The 27824-nt window shown below is 38.4% G+C and overlaps 1 protein-coding gene across 4 annotated transcripts in view; it reads left to right on the top strand.

The window, feature by feature from the left end:
* gpat2 (glycerol-3-phosphate acyltransferase 2, mitochondrial) overlaps positions 1-27824 on the top strand; it is a 95370-nt gene that overhangs the window by 5905 nt on the left and 61641 nt on the right. For 3 of the 4 annotated variants that reach the window (XM_049485655.1, XM_049485657.1, XM_049485654.1), the window contains exons 3-7: positions 1432-1513; positions 1787-1927; positions 15516-15620; positions 18916-18989; positions 27267-27377. In XM_049485655.1, the coding sequence (XP_049341612.1) occupies positions 1853-1927; positions 15516-15620; positions 18916-18989; positions 27267-27377 (365 nt within the window). In that variant the 5' untranslated portion in view covers positions 1432-1513; positions 1787-1852. The remainder of the gene's footprint in view (positions 1-1431; positions 1514-1786; positions 1928-15515; positions 15621-18915; positions 18990-27266; positions 27378-27824) is intronic. The other variant, XM_049485656.1, reaches the window with a different exon arrangement.

Genomic DNA, 27824 nt, shown 5'->3' with positions numbered 1-27824 from the left:
CGAAGCTAGGGGGGTATGCTCCTAAACTGGAAATTCCAAGGCAGCGAGGGAGCCGGCAGAAAATCTCACACTTCTCCCTTAATTAACAGTAAAAGCAGTCGGAAAAAGGGCAAAAAATAAGTGATGTTTTACTAAAAGGCTACAGAAACTGGATTGAGGGGTTTTGTGCATGACATGAAAGGTAGCTAGGTTATTATATTTGTTAGCTGTATTGAAAACTTGTGTGTTAGCTATCTTGCTAACTAGTTAGTCACTAACTAACTTAGTGACTGTAGAAAAATACCTTGTAGTTTGTCAAACTGCAGTCCTCTGTCCAGGCAAATAATGTGGGCACAGCATTCTTCTTCAACTTTTATTTCGAACCAGTGTCTTAAAAAACATATATTTTTTTGTCCTTGTTAATCTATAATCTCAAATAAGACTTAATATTAATGTTAACACAACCTTAAATGCCAAATACAGTCCAGCTACACATGAAAGTGTACACCTTACTTGTTTTGACGCTAAACCGAGAAAATAGCCAGTTCAGGGTTAACTCATTGCCGAAGAACCGGGCTTAGCTAGCTTTCTGTCTCTCTATTAATGTTCATCTGGCTAGATCAGCTAACTGGGTAATATTCATATGGCTAGCCTTAGCTAGCTAGCACAGTAACATGCATCTTAAATGGCTGAAAGTGGCTATTTCTTCTGATTTATTTATGGTGAAGTACAGGATGACCTTTAAAAGGTTTCTTTCTTTTTGAGGAAGTGCATTTGAAGAAGTGACCAAAAAAACTTAAAAAAAAAATTAAATGAACCACAACATTTTCATTTATTTGTTTATTGAACAAAATGGGGAATTATTTTATTGAACTTAAAATAAGGTGAATCTTCTAAGTAAGACTGATGAAGATAATTATTCCCAAAATAAGCAAAATAATCTAACCTACATTTACAACAGTAAGACAAAAAGTCTTATCAGAGAAAGAGAAGAGAATAAGATTTAGTGCCTTAAAATTAGAACATTTCACTTGCTAATTATTATTATTGATTTAGTTTTTGCAGTGTATTTGTGTTCACTTCTTTATTCCTCTTTATCGGTGGTCATAATGTTTTGACTTTTGTCTCCTCAGTGTTGCAACTGAAAAACAATAGGAAGTGACAAATTGCCAGAAACAGAGTGCACTGTGACTTACTCCCTTGTTAACCCTCAGTTTGGTTAATAAGAGCGAAGTCAAGCAGAGGAACAAAGGATTAAAATGAGATTACTGGAGGTAGAGTTGAGCGGCGGGGATTGTAGCTGTAAAGTCACAAGGCCTACGTGTGTGATTGATGTTGGAGGTAATAGAAAATTCCACCAGCACTCACAGGAGCGACGCGAGGGAGGGAGAGTGATGGATTTCTTTCACATTCTTAGGATTTTACTATTAATGCCACTGTTGTTTTTTCTAGATCCTTCCAGGAGTCAGCAGTATTAATATTTAAGCTGCCTGTAGTGAAGCATAGCCGGGACCTGCTTCCCCAACACGAACAGGTGCGGTACTGCATGTTTAATCTCCCTGTCTTAGATATTGTTTTTACTTTGAGTCTGTGGATAATTCTAGTTTTATGAAAACGAGATATCTGAGGCCTGTTCTGGCAGTAATTGTAAGTAATATAAGGAGACAGGGAGAATAAAAATATGAGCGCATATGTAACACACTGAAATACCCTCGGCTTTCTTGGACTGGAGGATGCTAGAAGCAAGAGTTTCTGTGTTTGTTTTGACGGAAAAAGTTTCAGTAAGTTCTCTTTCCTTTCTTCTCAGAGTTCATCTCGCACTTTAAAGCCCAAGGCCGAGGATACTGGAATAAAATCCAGCCTTCGCTGAATCATGAGCCTGGCAAGCCAAGAAGTCTCCAGAGAGACCCTAACTCTACCCCAACTCCATCAGGCCAAACCGCCTGCTGTAAGTACACACTGCTTTGCCTCCTGGAAATCTTCTCAAACCATGATTGATAGAGGCGTGTCAAAACCTCACAACTTTGTGATGACAGCCCCGAAGGCTGAAAGTTCTCATGGACGATAAAGTAATAATTTGTAAAAAATAGTAAAACTAACAATACACAACTTTATATAGCAATCAGAAAAAAGAAATTTAAAAGGAAGTATTTTACAAAAGGCGATTAACCAGGGGTGTCCAAACTACGGCCCGCGGGCCATTTGCAGCCCGTTTCCTTTTTTGGAGCGGCCCACGAGGTATTTAAGAAATAGAATGAATGTTGGGCCGCTGTTAAGCAGGTTTTTATAATGTGAGATTCAAACGCTAGGTGTCAGAAACGGGCCAAAGAGTCTAAAAGCGAAGAGGGTGCACATTTCTAGCGCAGAAAAACGGGCCAAAGAGTCTAAAGGCGGAGAGAGTGCGCATTTCTAGCGCAGAAAAACGGGCCAAAGAGTCTAAAAGCGGAGAGAGTGCGCATTTCTAGCGCAGAAAAACGAGCCAAAGAGTCTAAAAGCGGAGAGAGTGCGCATTTCTAGCGCAGAAAAACGAGCCAAAGAGTCTAAAAGCGGAGAGAGTGCGCATTTCTAGCGCAGAAAAACGGGCCAAAGAGTCTAAAAGCGGAAAGAGTGCGCATTTCTAGCGCAGAAAAACGGGCCAAAGAGTCTAAAAGCGGAAAGAGTGCGCATTTCTAGCGCAGAAAACATCAGACAGATGTTTTATATTATAATGGGATATTAACAATTTATAGCATAACAAGGATTTTTGTCAAGGAAAAAATCTGTCTAATCCTGCATCATTTCTAGAACACTCAGAATGTGATGTTATCTTGAGGAAATCACTTTAATTAAAATCTGCTTATTTTAAATCCATACTTAAATCCATAATCTTGAGTCAAGATTTAAAATCAGGACATCTGCAGATCCTTCACATATTTAAAATTTGTCTTAAAATGTCTTAAAACCTTCTACCATAGCTCTTAGAAATACAGCAGAGAGTGACTGTAGTTCTGATTTTATTTTCACACTATGGGGGAAAAAAAAAGAGACCATTTAATTTTACCAAATTAAAAACATCTGGAATATAATCAAGAGGAAGATGGATGATCACAAGCCATCAAACCAAGCTGAACTGATTGAATTTTTTGCACCAGGAGTGTCATAAAGTTATCCAAAAGCAGTGTGTAAGACTGGTGGAGTAGAACATGCCAAGATGCATGAAAACTGTGATTTAAAAACCAGGGTTATTCCACCAAATATTAATTTAGAAAATTTATAAAACTTTTATGAGCTTTATGAAAGCTCTGCATCTTTGTTATTTCAACCATTTCTCATTTTCTGCAAATAAATGCTCTAAATGACAATATTTGGAAGGTCCTTTATTTGGACCTTCACATCTAAAAACGTGTACATTATTTGCATATAAATATGTGATCTACAATATGAACATCCATGAAAGGTGTGTGAAAATGGACAGAGAATGGTGATCACATTTGCTGTTGAGTTTGAAGCCTCAGTCAGTATTCCGCTGTTCCAGAGACAGTCCCTCACGTTGTGCAGAAACGTCCTTGTTTTAAAGATTAAATGAATTTTCTTCTCCTCGTAATTTACTCTGCAGGATCTACTACATCAGATTCCTCGAGTTTCAGTTTGTCATGTTTTCAGCCGAACTTCGTGTTGATTTGACTGGGATTTTGATACGTGACGCACCGAGTCACAGATTCCCGCAGGTTTTCAGATTGTGTTGCGTGTGTGAAATCACTCGTGTAGTGTGCACACTAGGGAAGCACTGATGTGGGAATTGTTGGCCAGTGCTCATATCCTGTAGTTTTCATGCGTGTATCTACAGAGGCTGTTACATAAATTAGTATTAAAATGATTCAACTTCCTAAATGTGAAATTTGTGTTAAATCCATCTGGATAAGCAACTTTTGTTTCTGTAAAAAACAAAGATCTTTTTTTTCTGAAGCATTTTATATGCAGAAGAATGAATAACATGTTTTTAGCTCAGCTTCACCTAAACTTTATGATGAACTTGTAAGTATTTCTTAAGTATTTCTTCCTCCAAATTGAAAACCTCCAGGAGAAACACCAGGAGTGGGATAAAATGATCCAAAAGCAGTTAATGTTTATTTTACTCAATCAAATACCTATAAATAGCAAAATCAGAGAAACTGATTCATAAACTGAAGTGCACTCCAGAGCTGTATGTCATAAAAAAATGTCACAGCATTTTTTTATGCTCATTTCAGTCATATTTACACAGTGTATCTGCATGGTTCTCTTTTAGGGCCCTATTGTACACCCTGTGCAGGGTGCGTCTCGATGCTCTTTGCTACCTTACACCCCATCAACAGATTATTTTCTCGCCTTTAGCTATCGACATTAAAATAGCAACAGAGTTTAAGAATAGCTCTACACTGATGGGTGTGGTGGTCTGGATATGCCGTGTGTTTAGGTAAATTGTTGGCGGGTTTCTTTCTTTGTAGCAGAAAACACAGGCGCGCCACTGATCGATTTAAATCCCGACAACAGTCAATAGTCACCTGTCCATTCCTATCTTAGCTACGCAGGGGAGCCGTGCACGTGTACACCCCTGCACCTTACACACGCACACACACAGATGCGCTGCAGCACACAAATCCAGCTTTTACATCAAAAATAAACAGATTTCAATATAAATTTAATATAAATTACATTGCATGCCTTCACAGCGTGAACGTGCAGGTCAGTTTCCTCTGCTGACATGCGCAAAGCGCTAAGCTGTTAAGATACCAACGCACCAGACAGAGCACACCTGCCTCTTAAAAGTAATGACAAGTAAAAATGCTGATTGGTTTATTTCCTGTTACACCCAAAACGCACCCATGAATAATTAAGAGAATTAGCTCATGCCTCACAGTACGGATGACTGCTTGCCTACAGACCGCTAAAATGGGACACTTGGTCTTGTATTGAATGAAAATAACTTATAAAATAATTCATTCATCCCCTGCAATGTCCACTAGGGATGGTAATGCCTTTTATATTGCATTAAGTAAGATACTTTATCTTACTTAAGTAGAAATGTTGGTTATCTATACTTTACTGGAGTAATTATTTTTCAGAAGACTTTTTTTTTTACTTTTACTCTTTCCATTTTCACATTTTCAATTATCTGTACTTTCTACTCTTTACATTTTAAAAATAGCCTCATCAGTCCTTTTTATTTCAGCTTGTTTTCCTTCTGGTTTCTCATTATTTAAAAAAAAACTTATCCAGGTAAATCTCTCCATTCTGATAGAGTGAACCTGATTGTGGTTGGATGAGAAGTATAAACATTTACCATTCTGACACCCAATTGGTTAAAACAACCAATGCTGAAATAGGCAGACTTAATGACTTTTTTTCTGATTACATTTACGGTACTTTTATATTTTAAGTAGTTTTGATACCAGTACTTTTACACTTTTACTTGAGTAAAAAGCTTGAGTTGATACTTCTATACTTCTACCTGAGTAACGAATTTGAACATTTTGACACTTTGTACACACGTGACACTGTGGATCGAGGAATGTTAAATGTCTGCACAACTTCGGAAATGCAAAAAAAATAATAATAATTGCGCCGGCTTGCCATGAGCACATTGGCTAGTGTTCAGTCTTACTTGCAAGATAGTGCCACTCTACTTACCTCAGTTTATACTCTGTTCTGTTATCCCACAACTTCATGTTCATGTCTTTTTTTTGTAAACTTAAACTATAGCTTTTAAACTGTAACCTATTGTTTTATGTCATTCCCATTTCTGATCTCTTCTTCTGGTGCTAATAATGAAAGACTTCCTTGTGATTATAATCCTGCTCCATTACATCACTGATTATCAAATTAGCACTGTGATAAATCACAGGCTTTTTTTTTTTTTTTTTTTTTTTAGTGTGTGTGTGTCAGCCAGTCTCAGATAAATCCATTTGCTTTGGTGACACACAGCGAGTGTTCAGCATGACAAATTGCAGCCGTTTCTTTGCGATCGCAGATCACAGCGACGGCGTATTGAAAGGCTCTGATCACGATTAATCACACAATTATTAATTACGCTATTAATATTGCCCAAAGTAAGCGCAGTTGGCAGTTTATCACTGTCTACACTTGTTTACATCACCTTTGAGACATAGTTCCATCGGTTTGGCCTGGATTCACAACTGGATTTCCATGATATGTGCTGAGAGAGACGGGGGGAATATAAAACGTTAGCGCCTGCCATCCTACCACAGCACAATTTATCTCTATCAGCACTGGATTTTGCAAAGGCCTTCCCTGCGGCTCTTCCTTGCCCTCGACCCCAATATTGCTGTAATATCCTCCCTCGGCTCCCTCTCTCCGTCTTTATCCGCATGCTTAGGTGAGCTATATGCTAAGCTAACTCGGTCCAGCTGGGAATGTATCTCTCAGGAGCCCCTTCAATTTGACATCCCCAAAAACGGTTTAGCTAGAAAGCCTTTGGCAAGCGTCTGAAACGTCAGCTCTCGGGACAGATTTTCCACGTCAGATGTCAAAAAAACAATCTAGATAAACACTCTTACGCTGTAAGACAGTTTATACTCTGAAGACCAGAGCAGGCATAGCTGTGGTTATTCGAATACAGTCGCTTATAAAATATCCTGAAAATGGTTCAGCAAATAGAAGTTGAAAGGCATTACATTAAAAAAGCAACATTTTTTTCTACGGTTTATATGGTTTATAGCTTTTAGCAAGCTCTCAGACCCTATTAGCTTGTTGGGGCTATGGTTTTTTCAGTCATCCTTAGAAAAAATAAATAAATTTAAGCTTTAGAGATACTACAGTTTCTCAAACCTTGTCCCAACATTCAGCAGCCATTAGCCTTTTGCCTTTTTTCCCAATACAAGTAATAATAAACCCACACCCACAATATAATGTGTGCATTTTCATATGCGCATGGTATATTGTAAAACCGTTTACCACTGCAACCAACATGTCCACCAGGGAAAGTCCTCCCTCTTGCAGCTGAAGTGTGATGATCATGTTCTATTTCATTTCTTCACTTATTATAAACCTAACTTTGCTCTGTGGCTTCGTTTTCCACCTTTTTTGCCTGCATTTTTTTTCCTTCATATTGGACATGTACACAGGGAATTCTGGGTAACACAAAGCCGTGGTAGATACATCAGTTGCAGCTAATGTCCAATTATGAATCTTTGTTGCATGTTCTGAATTTTTTGGACTATAAGGCGCACCATCAATGAACATCTATTTTCTGGTCTATTCTCTTACACAAAGCACACTGTATTATAAGGGTGCATTTTAAGCAACAATAGTAAGAAAAAAGGGGTATTGCCATGTTTTCCTTCTAATTTAGCAGCTCTCGCCGGTGGGGTCGAGGGTGGGGGTATTGCCTAAACAAACTCTGTAAATCTTTAAAAAAAAAAAAACATTTTCTTATACGAGTGCTGGATGCTAATCCACACAGATTTCTCTGCTAAAAACTGAGAAAATGCTTCAGTTTATTTAGAGTAAGCTTAGAAAGTTAGCAGCAGCGCTAGCCGTGGTTAACAGCGCTTAGCCAGGGCGATATTAGCTAGCGGTTTCTCCCACATAGCTTTTTATAACACAGTAAACGCACAGACTACAGTCCAATATACTCACATTTGAACGGCAAAAGAGCTAGAGCTTAGCACTGTGGTTAGCGGCTAATGCTAATACTGCTTCAGCCTCGTTGTTAGAGAAACTGCACGGAAACCCCTGTATAACACTGCACTTCAGAGGAGTAGCTTTACTGTTTTTTACAACCTGACTGATAGAATTACATGTATACATATATAAGGCGCACTGGATTATAAGGCACATTGAAGGGATTATTGGGAAAATTAAGGGATTTTAATTGCTCCTTATAGTGCAAAAAATTGAGTCTTATAGAGAAAATAGTTGAAAGTATTTTGTTTTTTAAAACTCAATCCAAAATATTTGCATTGTTTTATTTACATTTTTTTTATGTTTCTGCTTATGACTACTACTGCATATCAGAAATTCTTACAGTTAAACATGAGAATCCTGTATGCATTATGGACCATTGATATCACTGTAAAAGAAATGCATATATTTTTTGCATATTAACCTCTATCTAACTGAACAAATTCCTGTGAGAATTAGTAAACCTGAAGCTGTACGATGTCTGTTGGCAGCGTTGCCGTGGGCAGTGTGTTCTAAAACACCTGAAACAAATACCCACTATTAGTTTTAGCTTCAGGGCTGCACCATTAATCATGTATTAATTGAAGTCACGATTTTGGCCTCGGTGGTCAGTTCACAAAAGGCTGCCACTGATAGCTGTAATTACTGCTGTGCTCACTCAATCACTGTCGAGAGGTCTAGTGACAAACAGCACTATTCATTTACAGCATTTACTTCATTTACTAATTAGTCCGCTGACAAATCAATGGGTTGTGTGGTGTGTAGTGGGAACGCATCGACCGCTGTGGGATATTCCTGTCTAATTCTGCGAAATCCGCAGTGAATTTTTGGGTTAAACGCAGGAAAATTTGAACATTTTCTATGAAGTGTTTAGCTGCTGTACTGATTATTCAGACGAACTAATTACGTTAAATTGCAGCTGTTATCATTAGTGCTACTGTATTAAAGTGCTTTCTTTTCCTGATTTTGGGAAGCATGCAGTGCAGTCAGGGCTGGTTGTTCTGTGTTTCTGAGTAGCGTGTTCCAGCTCTGTCAACGTAGCTTTATAGACTGATTATCGTAGTAATGTTTCTGCTTAGTACTACTACTGCATATCATAAATTCTTACAGTCAAACAAGAGAATCCTGTATGGATTATAGACCACTGATATCACTGTAAAAGAAATGCATATATTTTTTTGCGTATCGTCGCTGTCCTATGAAAAACACTTATCTCTATTTTTACATTTTTAGTTTACTACTAGGCCTGTCACAATAATTACATTATCGACTTATTGTTTAATAAATGGACATGACCTTAATTATTTTAATAATCGTGATATCGTCAGTTGTGTTTCACTCAAAACATACTCAAAACCTACCTTTATTAGGAGAAATGGCCTCCATCACTACCCAAGACTAATCTAAAGAAACATAGTTATGGCCCAGTGTGGGTGTAGTCGCTTAACTTTAGTGTTTCTTCAGTTTGTGTTGCCTCAGCCTTTCTCTCACCGTCAGCGTACCTCTCGAGTAAAGGCTGAGGCAAAGGCTTTATGCTGGTCCAACGCGTGCCAGCTGGGCAGACTGGGGCTACACTATTTCCTTGCCTCTGCACTTCGCAATGTGTGTGTGTGTGTGTGTGTGTGTGTGTGTGTGTGTGTGTGTGTGTGTATATATATATATATATATATATATATATATATATATATATATATATATATATATATATATAAATTTAATAAAACCTACTTTGGTTCAAGCTGGGAACTTTTTAGGTTCCAAAATCAGGCCCATGAACAGGAATGGAAAATTTATTGTCTTTAAAAGGGTGTAATTCCTAATGATATTAAGTTATCATTATATTAGTGCCATTTAATGGTCTTAAAATGCGAACAATAAACTGTCTTTTACACTGTGCCAACATTTCCTAATAAACGGACCAGTAGAAATTCTTCTAAATTACCTAAAATAAACTCATTTTTCAATTGACTTCCATTGAAAGTTTACAAGGTTTTTTCTCTCTTCTGTAAAGTTGCTGTTTTGGAGACGAATTAGTTACGTTAAATTGCAGCTGTTATCAATTGCAATTGCACTGCACAATTGCAGTGGTTTCTTTTCCTGATTTTGGGAAGCATGCAGTGCAGTCAGGGCTGGTTGTTCTGTGTTTCTGAGTATCTTCTTCCAGCTCTGTCAACGTAGCTTTATAGACTGATTATCGTAGTAAATCGCACTGATGAGCGTAATCAAATTCAAAGCACAGAACAGGCTTTGCAGCATGCACACACACACACACACACAGACGCACGCTGCTGTTACATAAACAGTGGCTGAGATACTTGTTTTGGTGGAAATCAGCTGAACAGTAAGTGTGAAATTCCTTTAGCTGGTTTGGTTTATATTGAGTTTAGGACGGTTCTTCTAGATGTTTTATTTAAAAGCTGTGAAAGAGCAGTGGTGTGCTTGTGGTCTTGTTAGCCTTAACATCAGAAGGTCACAGGTTCAGTCCTGATCTAAAGTGATCCTGTGAGTAGGAGTCCAAGAGAAGAAGGTTAATGTTAATGCTTCTCCTCACATGTTCTAGCCTTACAAATGGTGTCAAAGCACAGGGTCAGTCAAGGTTTGGACCGTGGAAGATTGAGAGCCTTACTGAATAAAGGCCTAACAATTGTTTCCAATTTTCAATTTCTGGCGTGTTTCTGTCTTGGTGGCGGGAAATACAGTAAGTTGCGCCATTTACTGATTTAAACCCTGACAACAGTCAGCTGCCCAATCCTATGTTAGCCATGCAGGAGCACTGAGGGCCCTCAGCATGCGTACAGCAACACTTGTTAAACAACTTTTAACTCACCAATAAACAGAATAAAGAATAAAATAGCATTACTGTTCCCTTAAATGCTGAAAAACACAGCGTGAATGCACATGTCAGTATCCTCTGCTGAGACACACAAAAGCGCCACTCTGTAAGATCCTAACACGGCAAATGTATTTTTTGTGCCCTTATGACACCAAACACACCGACACGCCCTAAATCTAGTTGCACGATACACAATTGACCGATGCACTAAAGATAGCTGAAATAGTGCCCTAAGACTTTAAATGAAGGCTTTATTACTACAGGGTTTACTGTGTCCCACAAAATATATGAAGGAGTCAGTTGCAAACTGCTACATATTAAAAGAAGAGATATCCCAACAACTTTAACACACATATTTTGAGACCGTTCTATAAACGGTCGTAAAATACTCATAATGTTAAAGTATTTAAAGAGATATTCTTCAAATGTTTATTGCACAAATTGTCACGTTATCCTTGAAGCCAAGGCATTAAATATTAAAATGGCTGTTTATCAGTCACAGTTACTTTGGATCACCAGTTAACTATAGTTTTACAGTTTTACTATGGTCAGGTTTTTTCGCCCTGTAAGACATAAGTCGAATCCAGCATTTTAGTGCATTGTATCCCTTGAACTGAATAATTCTGCACCCAGGGTCGATTCTGGGCTGGTTTGTTTTCACACAACTTTTTCCGAACCCTGAATCAACTTTGCAGTTTCATTTGTCACTTGTATATTTGTATACTGCCTTGCTCTACCATACATGTTTCCTATGCAGTAGCATATTTCATATCTTAACACACATTCCCCAGAAAATGTAATCATCGATTTAACTGTTTTTTGCATTTCTGCATTATGGTGGAATGGTGTCTGCAGAGTGACACACTCACAACAGTGTAGACCACAAAGTTGTAGAGAGAGACTCTCTTTCATTTACATATTCTAGCTTAGAAAAATGGTGTCAGAGTGCAGCCATGCCATAAGCACAGAAGGTTAAATCCTTGCTTAAGAGCTCAACTTGGAAGCATGTCAAATGGTGGCATTGAAACCACAACTCAGGGATCAATTACACAGCACTACCTAGCCTACTCCATAGTTTGAGTATACTCCACTACTACAGCAACTGTGATTGGTTTCCTGAGCGCTTTATTCCTTTTCGTTTTTACGTTTCTGCTTTTTGTGTACTGCAGAGCGATGCAGATGCACACCAACACACAAGTATAAACATTTGACATAGACTACATCAAAGGCTCTGCATCGCCTTGATGCTGAGGTATAAATCATCTTTAAGCCTCGACTGCCTCGCTGTAGGTCATTAAAATGACCCACCCTGACCTTCCATTATACCAAAAACTGCAAGCTGTTGTGGAATCAGCTGTTTAGAAAGGATGGGATGGCTGGCATTGTGTAACTCTCAGTAACCCCAGGCTACCCTTCTTCCTCCCAGCATTGAAAGTGTCATGTGATATAAGGTTTTCTAGCTAGTGAGTAGGGAACTGCTTTACCTCATTTGCCCTATTCTTGTCAAGTCACAGGTTCAGTTCTCAGTAATGCTGCAGCCACTTGTGTCCAGCAGTCCCAGAGAATATGACTCTCCTCTCTTTAGATCTTTTCACATCTCTGCACTGATCTATCAGTTATAGTTAGAGAGCATAGCTAACAAAGCATAACTCTGGGTAGGTAGAATATTTATCCATCTCTCTCATCAGTGAGAACATTGCTAACCATTTTTGACATCTGTTAGCTGAGGTAACAGGACAGATGTTTAGATGTAGTGACGCTGTGTTAGCAGTCGATTTAAAAGGAGTAAATGAATGGATGGCTTCATCTGACTGGTAGGAAACCTAGGCTAGTGTTCACCTTTCCAGAACTGGTAGTATCATGTAATGGAGGGAGTCCATTACCAAGACCAACTTTTGCTTGGTCTTATAAGCCCCAACATCCAGGTTGCAGGTTCGATCCCTAGATATGCCACAAACACAAAACTGTGGCCATGTCTTAGAGCAGGGGTCGGCATTTTGGAAAATGAAGTGTAATGTGATGGAGCGCTACAGACTAGTAGCGCTCCAGCCCAGAGGGTTTTTGAACCCAATTGCAGAACAGTTGAATTCAAAGCAGGTTAACCCAGGAATAAAGGAAAAAATAAATAAATAAACATAGCGTTCCTTGCGCAGGATCGAACCCGTGTCGTCAGGGTTGCGGTCCAATACAGTACCGCTGCCTCCGGCTAGTGAATTGGGAGACGGCCAGGAAAAATGCCCTTATAAGGAGATAGAAGCGTGAGAACGGACAGAAAAACGAGAACAGGCAGACACTAAAGTCATGTCAAGGAGGAATGTATACAAAAGCTCACCAGAGAAGCATTTTATGTATTTATTTTTTTCATTATCAATCATTATCGTTTAAACAACCTCACGGGCCAGATGTTTCATGCTTGCAGGCTTATTGCTGACCCCTGTCCTTGAGCAATGGCAGCTTGAAGAATGTGAGAATCAAACTCACAACCATGTGATCAATGATTCCATCATATGATGCAGGAGTTTGGGGGGGTTTGTCTAGCATTGACTGATTGGATATAAAGACTGGAATAAGAGTTTGAAAATTGTTGGAAATGAATATGTTCATATGCGCAGCAAGGTTTTATTCAGAGTAGAGAGAACATTTCCACAACCATAGGGGACACTTACAGAATCATGCAGTAAAAGTTCTAGCAGTTGCCTAAATAATACATTCTCCTTTTTAACTTATTTTTCATATTTAATTACTATGAGTCGACACTGAAAATTAGTTTCTCGCAGTGCGGTGACGTTCTTCACGCTCCCAAGAAATCTGTGGAGAATGAAACTCCAGCAAAGCTGAAAATGAATCTCAGGAAACGCTTCTGCCTGCCTGTCGAGTGATCATTTCCGCGCGGTCATTACGTTTGACCAGAAGCACTTGGGGTGCCTGCATGAGCGAGCTAATAGAACATCATCTGTAAAAATTGGATTTCGGCAGAGAAGGATATTAAAAGAATTAACCTGGGTGTCATGGATCCTCATCCATTATGCAATCTTTTTGAATAATTGAGCACTCTGATTGGAATTTCCCTGCACAGATTAGCTGAGACGCTGCAACGCTGTCAACTGCGGAGACTTTTTTTTCCCCCCCGTAAATGATAAATCAATCTCTCTGTCTCTGGGCCAGTGTCTTATCTGTCTGTGCTGTAATGTGCAGATCAATATCAGCCTGAATTGATGTCACCCTCAATTGAAATTCAGTTTGGGAAATGATTCAGCGAGTTGTTGACACTTCTTCTCTTCGCGCAACCAGTTTTCTTCTCGTTTAGTTGCTCGATTGTCTCTAATGGTGTTCGTCTTCACTCGTAATGATTTTTTTTTATCTAGTTCAGTTTGTTTGTTTAGTTTGAAAGCATGTGCAAAAATATTAATTTTAACAAAATTCCATTTGTATGGTAGGTATGTTTGGAGTCCTCAGAGTGAAGCCTTTTTTTTTTTTTTTTTTTTTTTCATGTCAAAAAAAAAAAGTCAGGATCTGAGGTCTGCAAAACAACATCTAAACAAACCAGATGTGTTTCGGAAATGTATGTGGAATATGAAGAAGGTCAAATCAAACTTTGGTCGCAATCGCAAATGATCTATATGTCTGAACCAAAGAAGAAGCCTTATTTTATGATCAATAGAATTCCTTGCCAACTGTTAAGCCTGGTGGTGGGTGTATTATGCTTTGGAAATGTATGACAGCCAGTAACCAGTAAATTAGGTTCAAAACCAAATATCTTGTGGGAAAGAGGCTCCACCTCATCCTGTGTTTGCTGTCAGGAAGCTAAATCACTTCCCTGTCGCATCTATCATTGCGGCTAACCTACTATTCTAGGCTTCCCCTTCTGAGCATTTGCAAAGACATTATTAATGATATGTAAGAACTCAAGCTTTTAATTGTTTGTTTACAAAAGAACAAGAAGAAGAATGAAGGGCAGAAGGGGGAACTTTATTACTCTCTATCACATACAAATTTCAGGATAAGAGTCTTCAGGTCAGATAGTTCTAATAAATCATTAAACACAAACATTAAAAAGACATCCATTTTTTTAATTTATTTAGACTTTTCTAACTAATATTTTGATCAAAATATGGGCAGATAAAATTCTAAAGCATATTTGAGTAGCCTAGCATATCTGGCACATGTAACTGTGTTCTATAAATAATTGTAAAGTCATTTTTAGGCAAATAAATGTTGAAAATCGGCCATTATTTTTAGTACTAGAATGACTGAAGCTATGTTTTTTTTTTTCTTTACTTTTCATGTATCTTGGCATGTTTTCCTCCACCAGTCTTACACACTGCTTTTGGATAACTTTATGCCATTCCACGCAGTTCAGCTTGGTTTGATGGCTTGTGATCATCCATCTTCCTCTTGATTATATTCCAGAGGTTTTTATTTTGGTAAAATAAAAGAAACTCATCATATTTAAGTGGTCTCTTATTTTTTCCAGAGCTGTACATTGGAAATGAGTAGAAGTAGTAATATGTTGGGATATTATATCGACCTCCTTTATATGCAATATATGCAACGTGAAATCAGCCAACATACCACCCAAAATATATGTTATCATCTACACTATACAGTATGTAAAATCACAGAATTTTACCAGGTAGAAGCCTTCTTTCTTTATTTCCTCCTTTCTCTCTTCTGAATTGCTTTCACAATTGCCTTTCATAAGATGATGACCCGTGTCATCTGAGCGCAATGAGGAATCATTGAGGTGTCAGTTCCAGAGATGGGCAGATGATGGAGAGCGAGTAATGGATGTTGCGCTAGGGCTTCAGAAAAGAGCGTAGACTGCTCATTGGCTGAAGTGTCACACAGCACCTGTCTGAAATGTTTGCTGAGAGGTGTTGACAGTTTGACTTATTTTTTTCTTCTTCTTTTCCCTCGCTTTCAGCAGCGGTTTTATCCTGGAAGAACATCACAGCTTTTCTTTTCTATTGATGTGCTCCCGAATGCCTGCAGTTGTGTCAGTATTGGTGTGTGTGACTGTATGTGTGACTTCTTTGTGCAGTTGTCTTGGGGTGTGAAGATCCGAAAAAAGCTGAAGGCTCCGTTCCTCGGCAAGTACAGGCCCTTGGTGGGGCAATGCTGCCATCAGTGCACCCCGGAGAGCCTGGTGAGTGTGTGTGTTTGTTCAAATCATAGACTGTGTATAGCTGGACAGAGCATCGTGTCTCAAAAGTAAAGCCACCACAGGTCGGGCACCCCCTGCTGTTCGGTTGCAGAAAGCTGTGTAACTCCACCCATCTCCATAGATTTCCATGGCCAAACAGACAACTTTCAATCACGTTTTTATATATACTGTATTTCTACCTCCATTATTTAAATGCAGCAGCTAGTGTAACCTCTGCTTATATTGTCAAATTTTTATATCCCCACAGAATTTGTTTTTAAAAAGGTTATTCAGCTCTATTCAAAAAGGCGTGGTTATTGTAAAAGGCCTGGGTTACACCTAGCCGGGGTGGGACCAATGACTGTATGGGTGGGACGATAGACTGTGTGAGCTCTGTGGAGTCAGCCCTCAGGGAGAATCTACAATGTAAATAGTCATGAAAATAAAGAAAACGCGTTGAAAAAGAGAAGGTGTGTCCAAACTTTTGGCCTGTACTGTACAGCCTGTCTACTAGCTGCATGAAGCTTATACTTGACATGTGCAAGAGAGGTATGAAGTGGGGGTGTAAAAAAAAATTATTTCCAAAAACACTTTCATATTGTTTTTTATTCTTAATTCACATGTAAAGATTAGTGTCAGCAGTTTATTTAGTGTTGTGTTTAAACCCCGCCCACTAGATATCAGTGTTTTACTCTGTCGTTAGATCCCACTGTTAAGATTGAATAAGATTGTATAAATATGATTGTGTGATTTATACTAAAACAGTTTTCCTAATATTTGATTTAAACAATCGCAAGATTTTGATTTTCTTCTAGTATTGTGCTCTATTTAATCGTAACCATTAGGGGTGGGCAATATTATATCGTATACAATATATCGTGACACAGAAATATCCTGATATTAAAAATCCATATTGTGATAATAGAGATGTTCTGTCTTAAAATAAGTCTAATATTTACATTGAAGCTTTAGGTGTATTTATTGTATAATTGCAATATTATTTGCTGCATTATATTATTTTATGCTATATTATTTATTTTGCCACATTATGATTATGGTGTTATACTCTTATACTATATTCCTGAAATGAATTAATTATTTTTCTGTTTTACTATATCGCCAAGTATATTGTTATCGCAAAAATACCCTTAAAAATCGTGATATTATTTTAGAGCCATATCGCCCACCCCTAGTAACCATAATGTATTGTGAATAGGTCTGCAAGTAACCATTCTAGTAGTACACTAATCTGCCAATTATGCTTTTGATTTATCGATTAGTTATGATTATTTTGGTCATGTCCTCCATTTTGTTCTTCCTATTGGTGAGGGTTGTGATCCAATGCATGTTTTACTTCACCTTGACAGGCCAAATTTAAAGGACATTCTAACATAGCTGGAGTTGTTTGCTTGTGGTGAGAATGTGATCTTGTCTTGATCCGACCCAGCTATTAAGTATACTTCTTTTTAGTTAAGCTAAACTGCAGAAAAGGCACAGTTTAATCTTGATGAATTAGCCAGATAGTATACTGTTATGAACAAATGCTGTCTCTGCTGCTCCATGCTGTTTACACATGCAGTAATGTGCAGGATTCACTGCCGGCAGCCGTGCTGCACTTCCCATTGAAAACACTGTGTTTAAAAGTGCAGCGTTCTGTGTTAAAGCCGCTTCACAATGCACAGATATATACACACTGGAACACAGAATCTTTTTGCTATATTTACTTTCTGTGACCAATCAGTGCTTGCGTGGTTTATTGGTGCACTTTTTGGTGCATTTTAGGTTTATGCCTGTGTAAAATCAAACCAAACAGAGGGAAAAAAACGCTTCAAGCTAACAAACTCATTAATTGATCTGGACTATAGAAACCAACTACCAACCAACTGTGAAAACGCTCTTTTATAATCAGCAAATTAAGTTCTAATTTAGAATAGAATTTAGAAATCCTTATTCAATTGTTCACACAGGACGGATGTTATTTTAGGAAATCATTCAAAATGATCATTCAACGTCTGTGGCAACCTAAGAGATTGGGATAGTTTAAAGTTCTAAAGATTTTGGGCTGGATATTTTTACTGGCCCTGGCAACCCTGCTCTCAGTAAAGGTCTCCTCTGGTGGAGCTGCAGCTCATTGTAAACTCACTCTCTGCTCAATCAATCCAAAGACAGCAGAAGCCACTAAATGTGTGATTTAAATTCTGAGAATATGTTTATATGAATGATGAGCTGATATACAGTGAGCACAGCTGTTGTCTTGTCCATTATCTGGTGTTTTAAAGAGAAACGGAGAGTGAGCTGAGCGTTACCTATTTTCGCTTTTCTCCACATCAGGTGTAGAGCGCACAATTACACGTTTACAGTGCACCGACAATGAATTTCTGTGTTTAAACAAATTTTTATAGCCGACTTTGTTAATTATATCGACAAATAGTTACGACCCTAATTGTGATTCATGTAGTTTCCAATAATAAACCTAGTATAAAGCCCCTCAGCATTCATCAACTTCCTGACGTCTCTAGTCCAGTAGAAAGTCTAGTAGAAAGCCTTCTCTGGACATTAGAGACAGATACTCCAACAAAAGCTAAAAAAAAAAAAAAAAAAAGCATTTTATTAACCTTGATGTCAAAAGAAAGAATACATGAGACAGTGTCTCAATACTTTTGTCCATGTAGTGTATAAAAAAAAACATGAGCAAAACAAAAGTTATTGATTATGAGAGCATCTTTTTAAGGGTGTTTGAGAATTTTAGACGCACAGCATTATCAAGGGAAGACAGGAAAAAGTGATTTGAAGCACAATTAAACATGTTGTTTACTGGCTGAAAAAAAAACAGCAGTTAGGGGAAGACAGCAAAAAATAATGAACACTCCAGAGGTTCACTCCCAGCCACTCCATCTCGGGGTTTTTTGACGAAGCGGTAAATGACTAAGCTCGTTTTCTCGAAGCCCCGCGTCCCCGTGGAGGAATCATGTGTGGTGGTAGGAAGTGGAGGTAATGGAGCAGTAATTAGATGGTTATTGGTTCAAATCCCCCTGTGTGCCGGGGTTTTAATCTCTGCTACTCCAGCCCAGCTGGGGAGTTGAATTCTATTTGATACGTCTGATGTATCAGATCTCGCCTGGAGGCTCAGGTTTTTAAATTTGCACATGAAAACCACCTGGACTGTCTTGTTTCTAACATGAATCGGCCTTCGTTCGATTAAAATGTCAGATATTGAATTCTAGGAAGCCTGAGTGTAAAGAGAGCAATCCAGTCCATACTGTGTGTTTGACCCGAGATTTAACCTTTTGTGTTTTAGGGTCGAAAGCTGCTTCACAACTCGCCGTCTCTTGGCTTCCAGGACCTTCTTTGTGTAAATGAAACGCACACCAGGTGAGAATCTCAACTCAATGCTAGACCTGTCACAATAACTATTTTGGTTGATATATTGTTCCTGTAACAATTGCACTGATGTAATTGTAACAAAACAGCCTAATAATACAATAATCAAATCAAATGTATTTGTGTAGCGCTTTTTACAACAGGTGTTAGCACAAAGCAGCTTTACAGAAACATGATCACAGGACAAAGAATCAGGCAAAAGATTAAACATAGAAAATACACAATACAAAACCCCCAGTGAGCGCAGAGGCAAGGAAAAACTCCCTCAGAGCTGCAGGAGGTGGAAGAAACCTTGGGAAGACCAAGACTCACATTTAAGGGGGGACCATCTTACCACTGGTCAAACGGCTTTTAAATTATAATTTAAAAAGTCTTTTATACATCCACACAGGTTTTATATATTCAGGAGTATAATAGCGCCTAATGGCTTGGATGTAATCGGTAGTGGAGAGTAAGATAGATGATGAGCAGCTGATCTGTGGTGGTGGATGGAGAAGAGCTGACTTCAGAAACTTCCATCAGTCTGGCCAGACAGGGGACATGAGAGCCTGAGGGTCCAACATCCATCTGTATCAGGTCAGACAGGTGGGCAGTCAGTAACTCGGAGGAAGGCAGAGAGATGGAATTAGTTTTGACTGGATTTATGTAAAACAGAGAATATAAAACATTATCAGAGTGTGGCAAATGACTCCGGCAGATCTAAATAAAACAGCCTAACTAAAGGCAGAGAGCCAGAAGGTAACATAGACATGGAGGCTCCCTGAAACACTGGCATCCACCCACTCCACCGTCCACAAACCTGAGTGACCGTGTGCAGTGGGAGAACAACAGCACCAGCATCTCAGTTTAACACAATTCCCTCTGTCCATGAACCCCTGAATCTGCAGCCTTATCTAAAGGAAGAAACATTTATTACCAAAAGCTAAACTAAACAAGTAAGTTTTCAGTCTAGACTTAAAGAGTCCCGAACATATTCGGGGAGATTATTCCAGATTGGGGAGCTTTATAAGAGAAAGCTCTTCCTCCTGCAGAGCTTCTCTGAATTTTAGGAACTACTAATTACAGTGGCCTTGTGATTATTTAGGCCCAATCCTATTTCACCCCTTGGCTTTACCATTTACCGCTATCCCTTCTTTTTGAGTGTAACCTTTTCCTTTGGAACAGAGTTAGAAGGGGAAGTGTTGAAATCCCTCCCTCCTGAGAATTGGGACAACCCTTCAAGCACCCCTGATACACATTATACGTCATCAGGAGCGCAAAGTTCAGTAACCTAGCTGCTGGAAAGAACATTTTAGCAGTAATATACCGTATTCTTTGCACTATAAGGTGCACGTAAAGTTTTAAAATTTTCCAAAATTTTGACAGTGTGCCTTTTAATTCAGTGTATTTAAAGACAATGTCTGAATTTTACAGTCAGGTTGTAAGGAAGAGTAAAGCCACTCTACTGAAGTGCAGCTTTATACAGGAGTTTCAGTGAAGTTTCTCCAGCAGCGAGGCTGGAGCAGTATTAGCATTAGCTGCTAATGGCAGCACTAGCTCTTTTACTGTTCAGAGGTGAGTGTATCTGATTGTATGTGGGACAAACCACTAGCTGATAGAGCCCTGGCTTACTAGGACACTCAGGGTTGCTCAGTGTAGTGCTGTTTACAAGCATTAAGCGCAGCTAACCACAGCTAGCACTGCTGCTAATCACGCTGTTGAAAAGATTGAAAATCTAAGCTTACTGTAAATAAACTAAAGCGCTTTACTCTCCCAAATAGACCGTTTTAGATTATTTTTGAATTACAAGGGAAACATGGCGACACCCCTTTTCCTTACTATTGTCTCTTAAATGTGTCAGAAAATAGACGTTCATTGATCGTGCGCCTCATGATACATTGTGCCTTATAATCTGTAAAATATGTTAATGTTATTTTAGTAAGAAAATGCAAATCATCGCCTAAACTTCAATCCGAACTATGAAGCATGGTGGAGGGAGCATCAAGCTTTGGGCTTGCTTTGCTCCCTGTGTGCCTAGATTTCTTATGGTTATTGAGGGAACAGTAAATTCAAAGGTGATTTTAAAACATTGTGTGATGCCAAAAGACAATAACCCAAATCATACAAGTATAACTTCAACCTTATTGAAATGCTGTGCATGCAAGGTTTTAATTAAAGCTCACATTTGCTGGGAAAAGTAGTACAAAATTCCGCCTCTGTGCTATTCTTACATTAGCTAAATGAAACTTGTCTACTTCAGAAGGCAATGGTTTGAGAATGAAAAGCCTAGTTTTAGGTTAACCAAAATTGCAGTTGCTTTTTCTTGGCGTGAAAAATAACAGGGAAAATCAGGAATCGTTCAGTTATGTAAAAAGAATGAAAATGGCATTTGCATAAGTACTGACATTTCCTTCACACACACACAGATTTGGACAGTTTGATTAGCTTCACTTAAATGAAAAACTAAATGGCATTTCCCAGAGTAAATGTATGTGATTATGCAATAATGGTGTCAAAATGATAATTGAAATGTCATTTATATTATGTGCATTATCCTCTCTAATCACTATAAAGCTGCATTAGAAAAGTCTCTAAGGCACTAGAAATAATCAAAGACACTACGACCACTTTAGAGAGGGCAGATGATGAGCCCGCCCCTCTAAACTGTTGTATATTCTCTCCTGCTGCACCGGTGAGACGTGCTGCATTTTAATTTTCACAGCTGTATCCTGTCAGTCCGCCCATCAGGAAGGGGCCCAAGCACCCTAAGCCAATTAAGTGCTTTATCAGATGAGATGGAGCAGAGCGGTTTGCCTCCTGCAAGGTTCTTACGGTCATGACAGTCCTGGAATGTAAATCATGTCATGCAAAATCATTATTTTAAAAAAATATTGTAAAAAGATTTAATTCCATTTTATTTTGGTCTGTTTATTATAAAATATGGACAAAAAATAAAGAACTACTGTCAGATTCATATTGTGTCAAAAAGTGAGAAAGGGTTGGTATCATATAGACAGCGGGGGCACTTTTTTAGTGATCTAAAGGCGAGCCGTCAAACATGCACAGCTTAATTTTGAGTTTCGTTATGTCTTTGGTATGGTAACAATGCAAAAAATGCACCTTGCACAGCTTTTGGTATGTTAATAGTGCAGTGCTTCTCAGCACAGGAAACTGGCCTGTAAGTTGAAGGTGCGCAAGCAGGTCATTTTATTTTTTCGGTATTTTGTTTATTGTTGATGTAAAAGTTGGCTGCGCACTGCAGCATATCTGTCTGTGTGTTTGTGTGTGTGTGCGTGATGACCGGGGGTATACACACACTGAACATTGAGCATGTGGTGCACCTTCTTGACTGTTGACTGTTGTCAGGGTTTTAATCAGTCAGTGGTACACCTGTGTTTTCCTCTAAGATACCAATACTTTATTTTTCCCACTATAAGGCGCACTTAAAATCCTTGAATTTTCCAAAAAATTGTCAGTGCACCTTATATATGAATTTTACCAGTCAGGTTGAAAGAAACAGTACTCCGCTGAAGAAATGTGCTCTAGTTTAGTTCTCCAGCACCGAGACTCAAGACTGAAGCTCTATTAGCATTAGCACTGCGCTAAGCGCTAGCCCTTTTGCTATTCAGAGGCAAGTATTTATACAGTATTTTGGACTGTAGCTTGCTGCTAACCCTGGCTAGCACCGCTGGAGCAGCTTTAGCATTACCCGCTAAGTGCAAGTTGGCTTTTTTGTCGTTCAGAGGCAAGCATATCAGACTGTAGCTTGCTGCTAACCCCAGCTAACCCTGCTGGAGCAGCATAAGCATAACCTGCTAACTGTGCTAAACGCTAGTTAGTTCTTTCGCTATTCAGAGGCAAGGAAATCGGACTTTAGTCTTCCCGTTTACCGTGTTACCAGAAACTATGTGTGATGAACCACTAGCTAATATTGTCCTGGGTGACTGGAACACTCCTCAGGGTTCCTCAGTGTAGCTCTGCCTGACTAGCCTTAGTGGAAATCTGGAAATCTAAGCTTACTGTAGATAATTGGAAGCCCTTTACTCACCCAAATAAACAGTTCTCAGAAGAGAAATCTGTGTAGATTAACATCCAGCACTCGTTTCACTCTATATAGTCCGGTGCGCCTTGTGTATGAAAATAGACCAGAAAATAGACTTAAATTTACAATAAGTCTTACAATCCGATGTGCTTTATAGTGCAAAACACGAGAGGAAATGTGTTATCAGCTGTGATGAACTGTGATGTTATTTGCGTTAACACACAACCTCGAGTGTTCTGTTGCTTTTATTTAAGTTATATTTTATTTTATTTTATTTTTTAATGAATGAAGAAAATAAATCAAAGAAGCTCAAGAAATTTCTGCCTGTTTGCTGGGGTTGCTTGGTGTTGGTTACTGTGGTTAGGTTAGCCTAGCTTGCTTTAGCTTAGCAGTAGCTTAGCTTATCTTTGCCTGGCTGGTTACTGTTTCGGCTCAGAGTGCAGCCGAGGGGACTGATTTTTTTTTCTTTCTCTTTTTTTCCCCACATAAGACAATCCAACACGCTGGACTGTGGGCGAGGAGCGTGCCATGGCTGGGCGCTAGCCTGTGCTAAGCTAATGCTGCTGCTGCTGCTGCTGATGATGATACAAAAATAGCTTTTGTGTGTATGCCGTTACTCGGCAACGCGTTCGAGGAGTGATACGGATTTAGTGTGAGAATGCCGTGCTGTTATCACTAATATCAGCCCAGTTACAGCACTTCTCAACCAATCAGATTGTGAGGACGGAACTAACTGTTGTATAAAATATGAAGAGGGCAGAGTAGTTATGAGTGATACTGAAAGCTCAGGAACATCCTTCAGTTATGTGTTGACTCACGTGGCACAGCAAAGGTTTCCCAGTAATGTTTTTTTTTTTTTTTAACAAAAGTTTAGAGTTTACATTTCAGCAGAAAAAAGAGAAAATGCAACAAATACAGATATAAAGGATAAAGCATCTCAGTCACTGTCACACCAAATAAATAGAGAAAAAAATATATACAAGGTGAGTGTCTAATACTGGCTAATGAGATAAAAGCCCTTAAGTCCTTAAGGGTTGATCTGATGGTATCCCACCCCATAAGTGTAGCTGATTTAGCTTTATTTATCATTGCAGTAGTCTGTTCAAGAGAGACAATGTCATGATAGAATAACAGCCATTGTTTTGAGAGTCTTGTTTTGGGATTAAACCAATTAAGTATTATATTCTTTTTAGCAGCTGTTAAGCCAGCAAAGATTAGTCTCTTTTGAAGTAGTGTAAATGTAAAAGAACTGTCATCACTTAATAAACAAAGACATGGATTTTTGTCAATATGAGTTTCAAGCATATCGGAAATTGTAAGTAGAATGTAGTCCCAGACATGTGTAAAAATGTAACAACACTGAGTTTTCATACGGTCTGATTTCTTAATCTTCCAAAATCTTTAACTTTAGTTCAGTGAAATTTGGAAGTTTTTTCATTTTGATTGAATTTCTTTAGAATGTTATCTCACTCTTTTTTCCCTGCAGAGTAGTGCTGGGCGATATGGGAAAGATCATACATCATGATATGGAATTTTTTATATCACGATAACGATATATATATATATCATGATATACCGCACTTGAGTATGTTTTCAGTTATTCTTCGAAAAATATGACTAAATAATATCAATGCATCCTTTTTTTCCAACTTTATTTAAAAGTGACATTAAACCAAACTTTCATAAATGAGAATTACTACCTATTAGTGCAGCAATATTTATGTATGAAATTGAAACAGATGAGGTAGATGCAGTAGCTTTTTTTTTTTTTTTTTTTTAATTATACAGGTATTTAAATTGAGTTATCAAAATAAACTCAATTAACATTTTTTAAAGTGTCCGTCAAATAACGTAAAGCAGCATCATGTCGCAAAACCACATTATGAAGCTTTTTTTTTGCGAAGATTACTTTATTATCACTTATATAAACAGAGTTTATGCAAAGTGACCACGCCAATACATTTCATCATAGCCTACTTTATATATTTGCATGAATAATTGATGAAATTGCTGTAGAAATGATAGAGACACTTTTCTATCGTCCCCACAATATTTATCGTTATATCGCACAGCACTACTGCAGAGATATTAATCCTGTGAAGTTCTGCGTTTGTTCCATTGTCCGTATTACTGTGGCCAGGCATGTTTAGAATGGAGTGGCTCTCCTCCGGCCGCGTGCACTGACTCCATGCACTTGATTAGAGCAGATAAATAGGATTTGACTCTTGCACATCTCAAATCCGGAGACAAGAGGGCTTCTCAGTGCGCGTTCATTTCCCTCCACTTCAGAAGGCCTCGACACACATGCTGCCGCTCCTGTCAAGCCTTCTGATGTGTCCCGAAACAAGAGAACCAAATGAAAACACATGTTCACTCATTTGAGGAGCTAATTAACATTCCGACAGCAGATATGATTGGTTTAGCTCATGCTAATTAAGCCACGATTGTTTTCATTTTGTCTCATTTGCTGAAGGAGGCGGTGCGGCGGTATGAAAAAGTTTGAGTACCTCAGTCGTAATTGCTGTCACTGTGAATAGTTCAGTGAGTACACGATGAACTGATCTCCAAAAGACATGTTAAAGTTCAACATTTAAACAAGATTATTGTGGAAAAAGAAAGGAGCATCAGTGAAGGATTTTTACTCTCAGATAGCTTTTATCAAGATATCTCTAATGATCCATAAGGAAACCCGATATGTTATAGGCTATTTGACACACTTTTTATTTACTTGGGGAAAAAAAGAATAATTATTTCAATTAATCAAATGATTAATTAAAAAAATATAGGATTAATGCTGTTAGGGTGATATTAAAAACAGCTACAAGAAAATCAGAAAAAGAAGGTGATTATAATATTATGGCTGACCAGAGTTTTATTATATTATAAAGTATATGATGGAGAAATTTTACTATATTATAATAATGCCCCCCTCTTTTTTTTTTTTTTTTTTTAATAAGTGAATACTATAATGTACCAAGTTTCTGAGTATAACCTGCAGCTTTAATGCAGGAAATAAACTAAAGAAAGTGTATCTGTATATTCTAACAAAACTGAAAAGAAAATGTGCTATCACCTGTGTGTGTATATGTATGTGCACAGGTGAATGTCTGTGGGTGAGAGAGAGAGAGAGAGAGAGAAAGCGAGAGAGCCTGAGAGTCTTCAGCACAGAGACACTCATTCCACAGTGTGAAGGAAAATGAAGCAGGCAACAGTCTTGCGAGATCATACGATATGCGGATGATCTCACGGAACTCAGCTTTTTAACTGTCTCGCGGAGTTCATCCACTGTCCTGTGGAGCTCAGCTACTATCTAGCGGAGCTCTTTGGAGCGGTACAGTTAAAAAGCTCTGCAGTACAGTTGCTGCACTCGCAAAAAAATCTATTTTTTGAAAATGAGAATAGATTCATTCAATCATTCAATGTTAGAAACGCATGTGTTCAATGTTCAAAACAGGTGTGTTCAATATTCTGGTAATTGACCCCCTAGAGGTGCCGTAGGCAATGACATCTGATTGTTTGAGGGAGTGATGTCAGTTCTGGGTATCACAGTCCAGAGACTGGACTGATTGCATTCAAATCTTTACAGCTTTAAAACTCTTTACTGTATTTTTTTAATACCCCTGATGAGCTGGTGTTCAAATACTTGGTTATATAATGGTTATATAGTGTAAATCTATTGCGACAAAGGGTGCATTTCCCCCACCTAAACATCCTTAGAAATCTGTACAAGAAGCTTTTTACAGCAAAGAATGAGCAAAAGAAATCTCCCAAACAGAGGGCTACAAAAGAAGCTCTACAGAAGCTGCTACAAAAAGTGTTTATTATACTCTGTGATACTCGCCAAAGGGTTGTTGCAAAGTACCGACTATGCAGGGTTTTGAAACTTTGCTTCAGGCCCTTGTAAAAGATCAAAGTGAAAAAAGTTATTCCTTAAAATATTGAAGAGAAATGTGTCATCTTTTCCTTTGATGGCTTTTGGAAATCAGACAACCTTCTGCTTGCTTAGCCATTCAGATTAACAAATATATTTGTGCAGAAGTGCTTTTATTTATATATATATATAGTTTTGTATAAACTGTTGTAGCAATTTGTTCTGCAAGATTTTTGAGCACATTTACTATGCAATTGCTAAACTTCACATTACATTGAAGACATTTATTTATATTAAAATATGAGTAGCTTTAATATTCCAAACATCTTCAGTAAAAGCTAATGTTTTATTGTGTATGTTTGTATATTTGTTGCAGGTATCGCGGATGGCTAGTCAGGAGAGTGTGCTCCGTGCTCTTCGTTTTGGGTCGTAAAGTTCACTCCAGTCCTGCTGGAGACAGAATGAAGGGGATCTGCAGTGGAGACAGGTAGAATACAGCAGCTGTAAATATATACAGCTCTATAGTGATTTGTCTCTATTGTATTCTTTCCCTCCATTATAATACAGTGAAGATGAGTTCGGGCTGCTTCGCTGTACAGCCCCCAATCTTCCTCTGAGGTATAGCTGAGACGATGCTGCTGGGACTGATTACACCCTTTCAGCACCTTGATTAATATTGAGCAGGCCGAAGCTGATTGGACACTTATGTTGATTTGGTGTATTGCATGGCGAGGCAGAGCGAGAAGCGATACGGAGGCATTTCCTGAGTACTGGGCGGAGGAACAGCTGCAAAACAGGCACTTCTGACTCCCCTACTGCATTTGTCTAATTTCTCATTTTTCCATTTTTGTTTTCTGTTACGTTTTTGTGTAGACAACTTAAGTTATCATTGTTTTTTTTGTTGTTGTTTTTTTCTCATTTTCTCCCCCATTTA

Source organism: Astyanax mexicanus, chromosome 12 (genome assembly GCF_023375975.1).
Source record: "Astyanax mexicanus isolate ESR-SI-001 chromosome 12, AstMex3_surface, whole genome shotgun sequence".
Classification (NCBI taxonomy): Eukaryota; Metazoa; Chordata; class Actinopteri; order Characiformes; family Acestrorhamphidae; genus Astyanax; species Astyanax mexicanus.
Note: the sequence above shows the minus strand (reverse complement) of the source record. Positions and strands in the feature narration are given on the sequence as shown.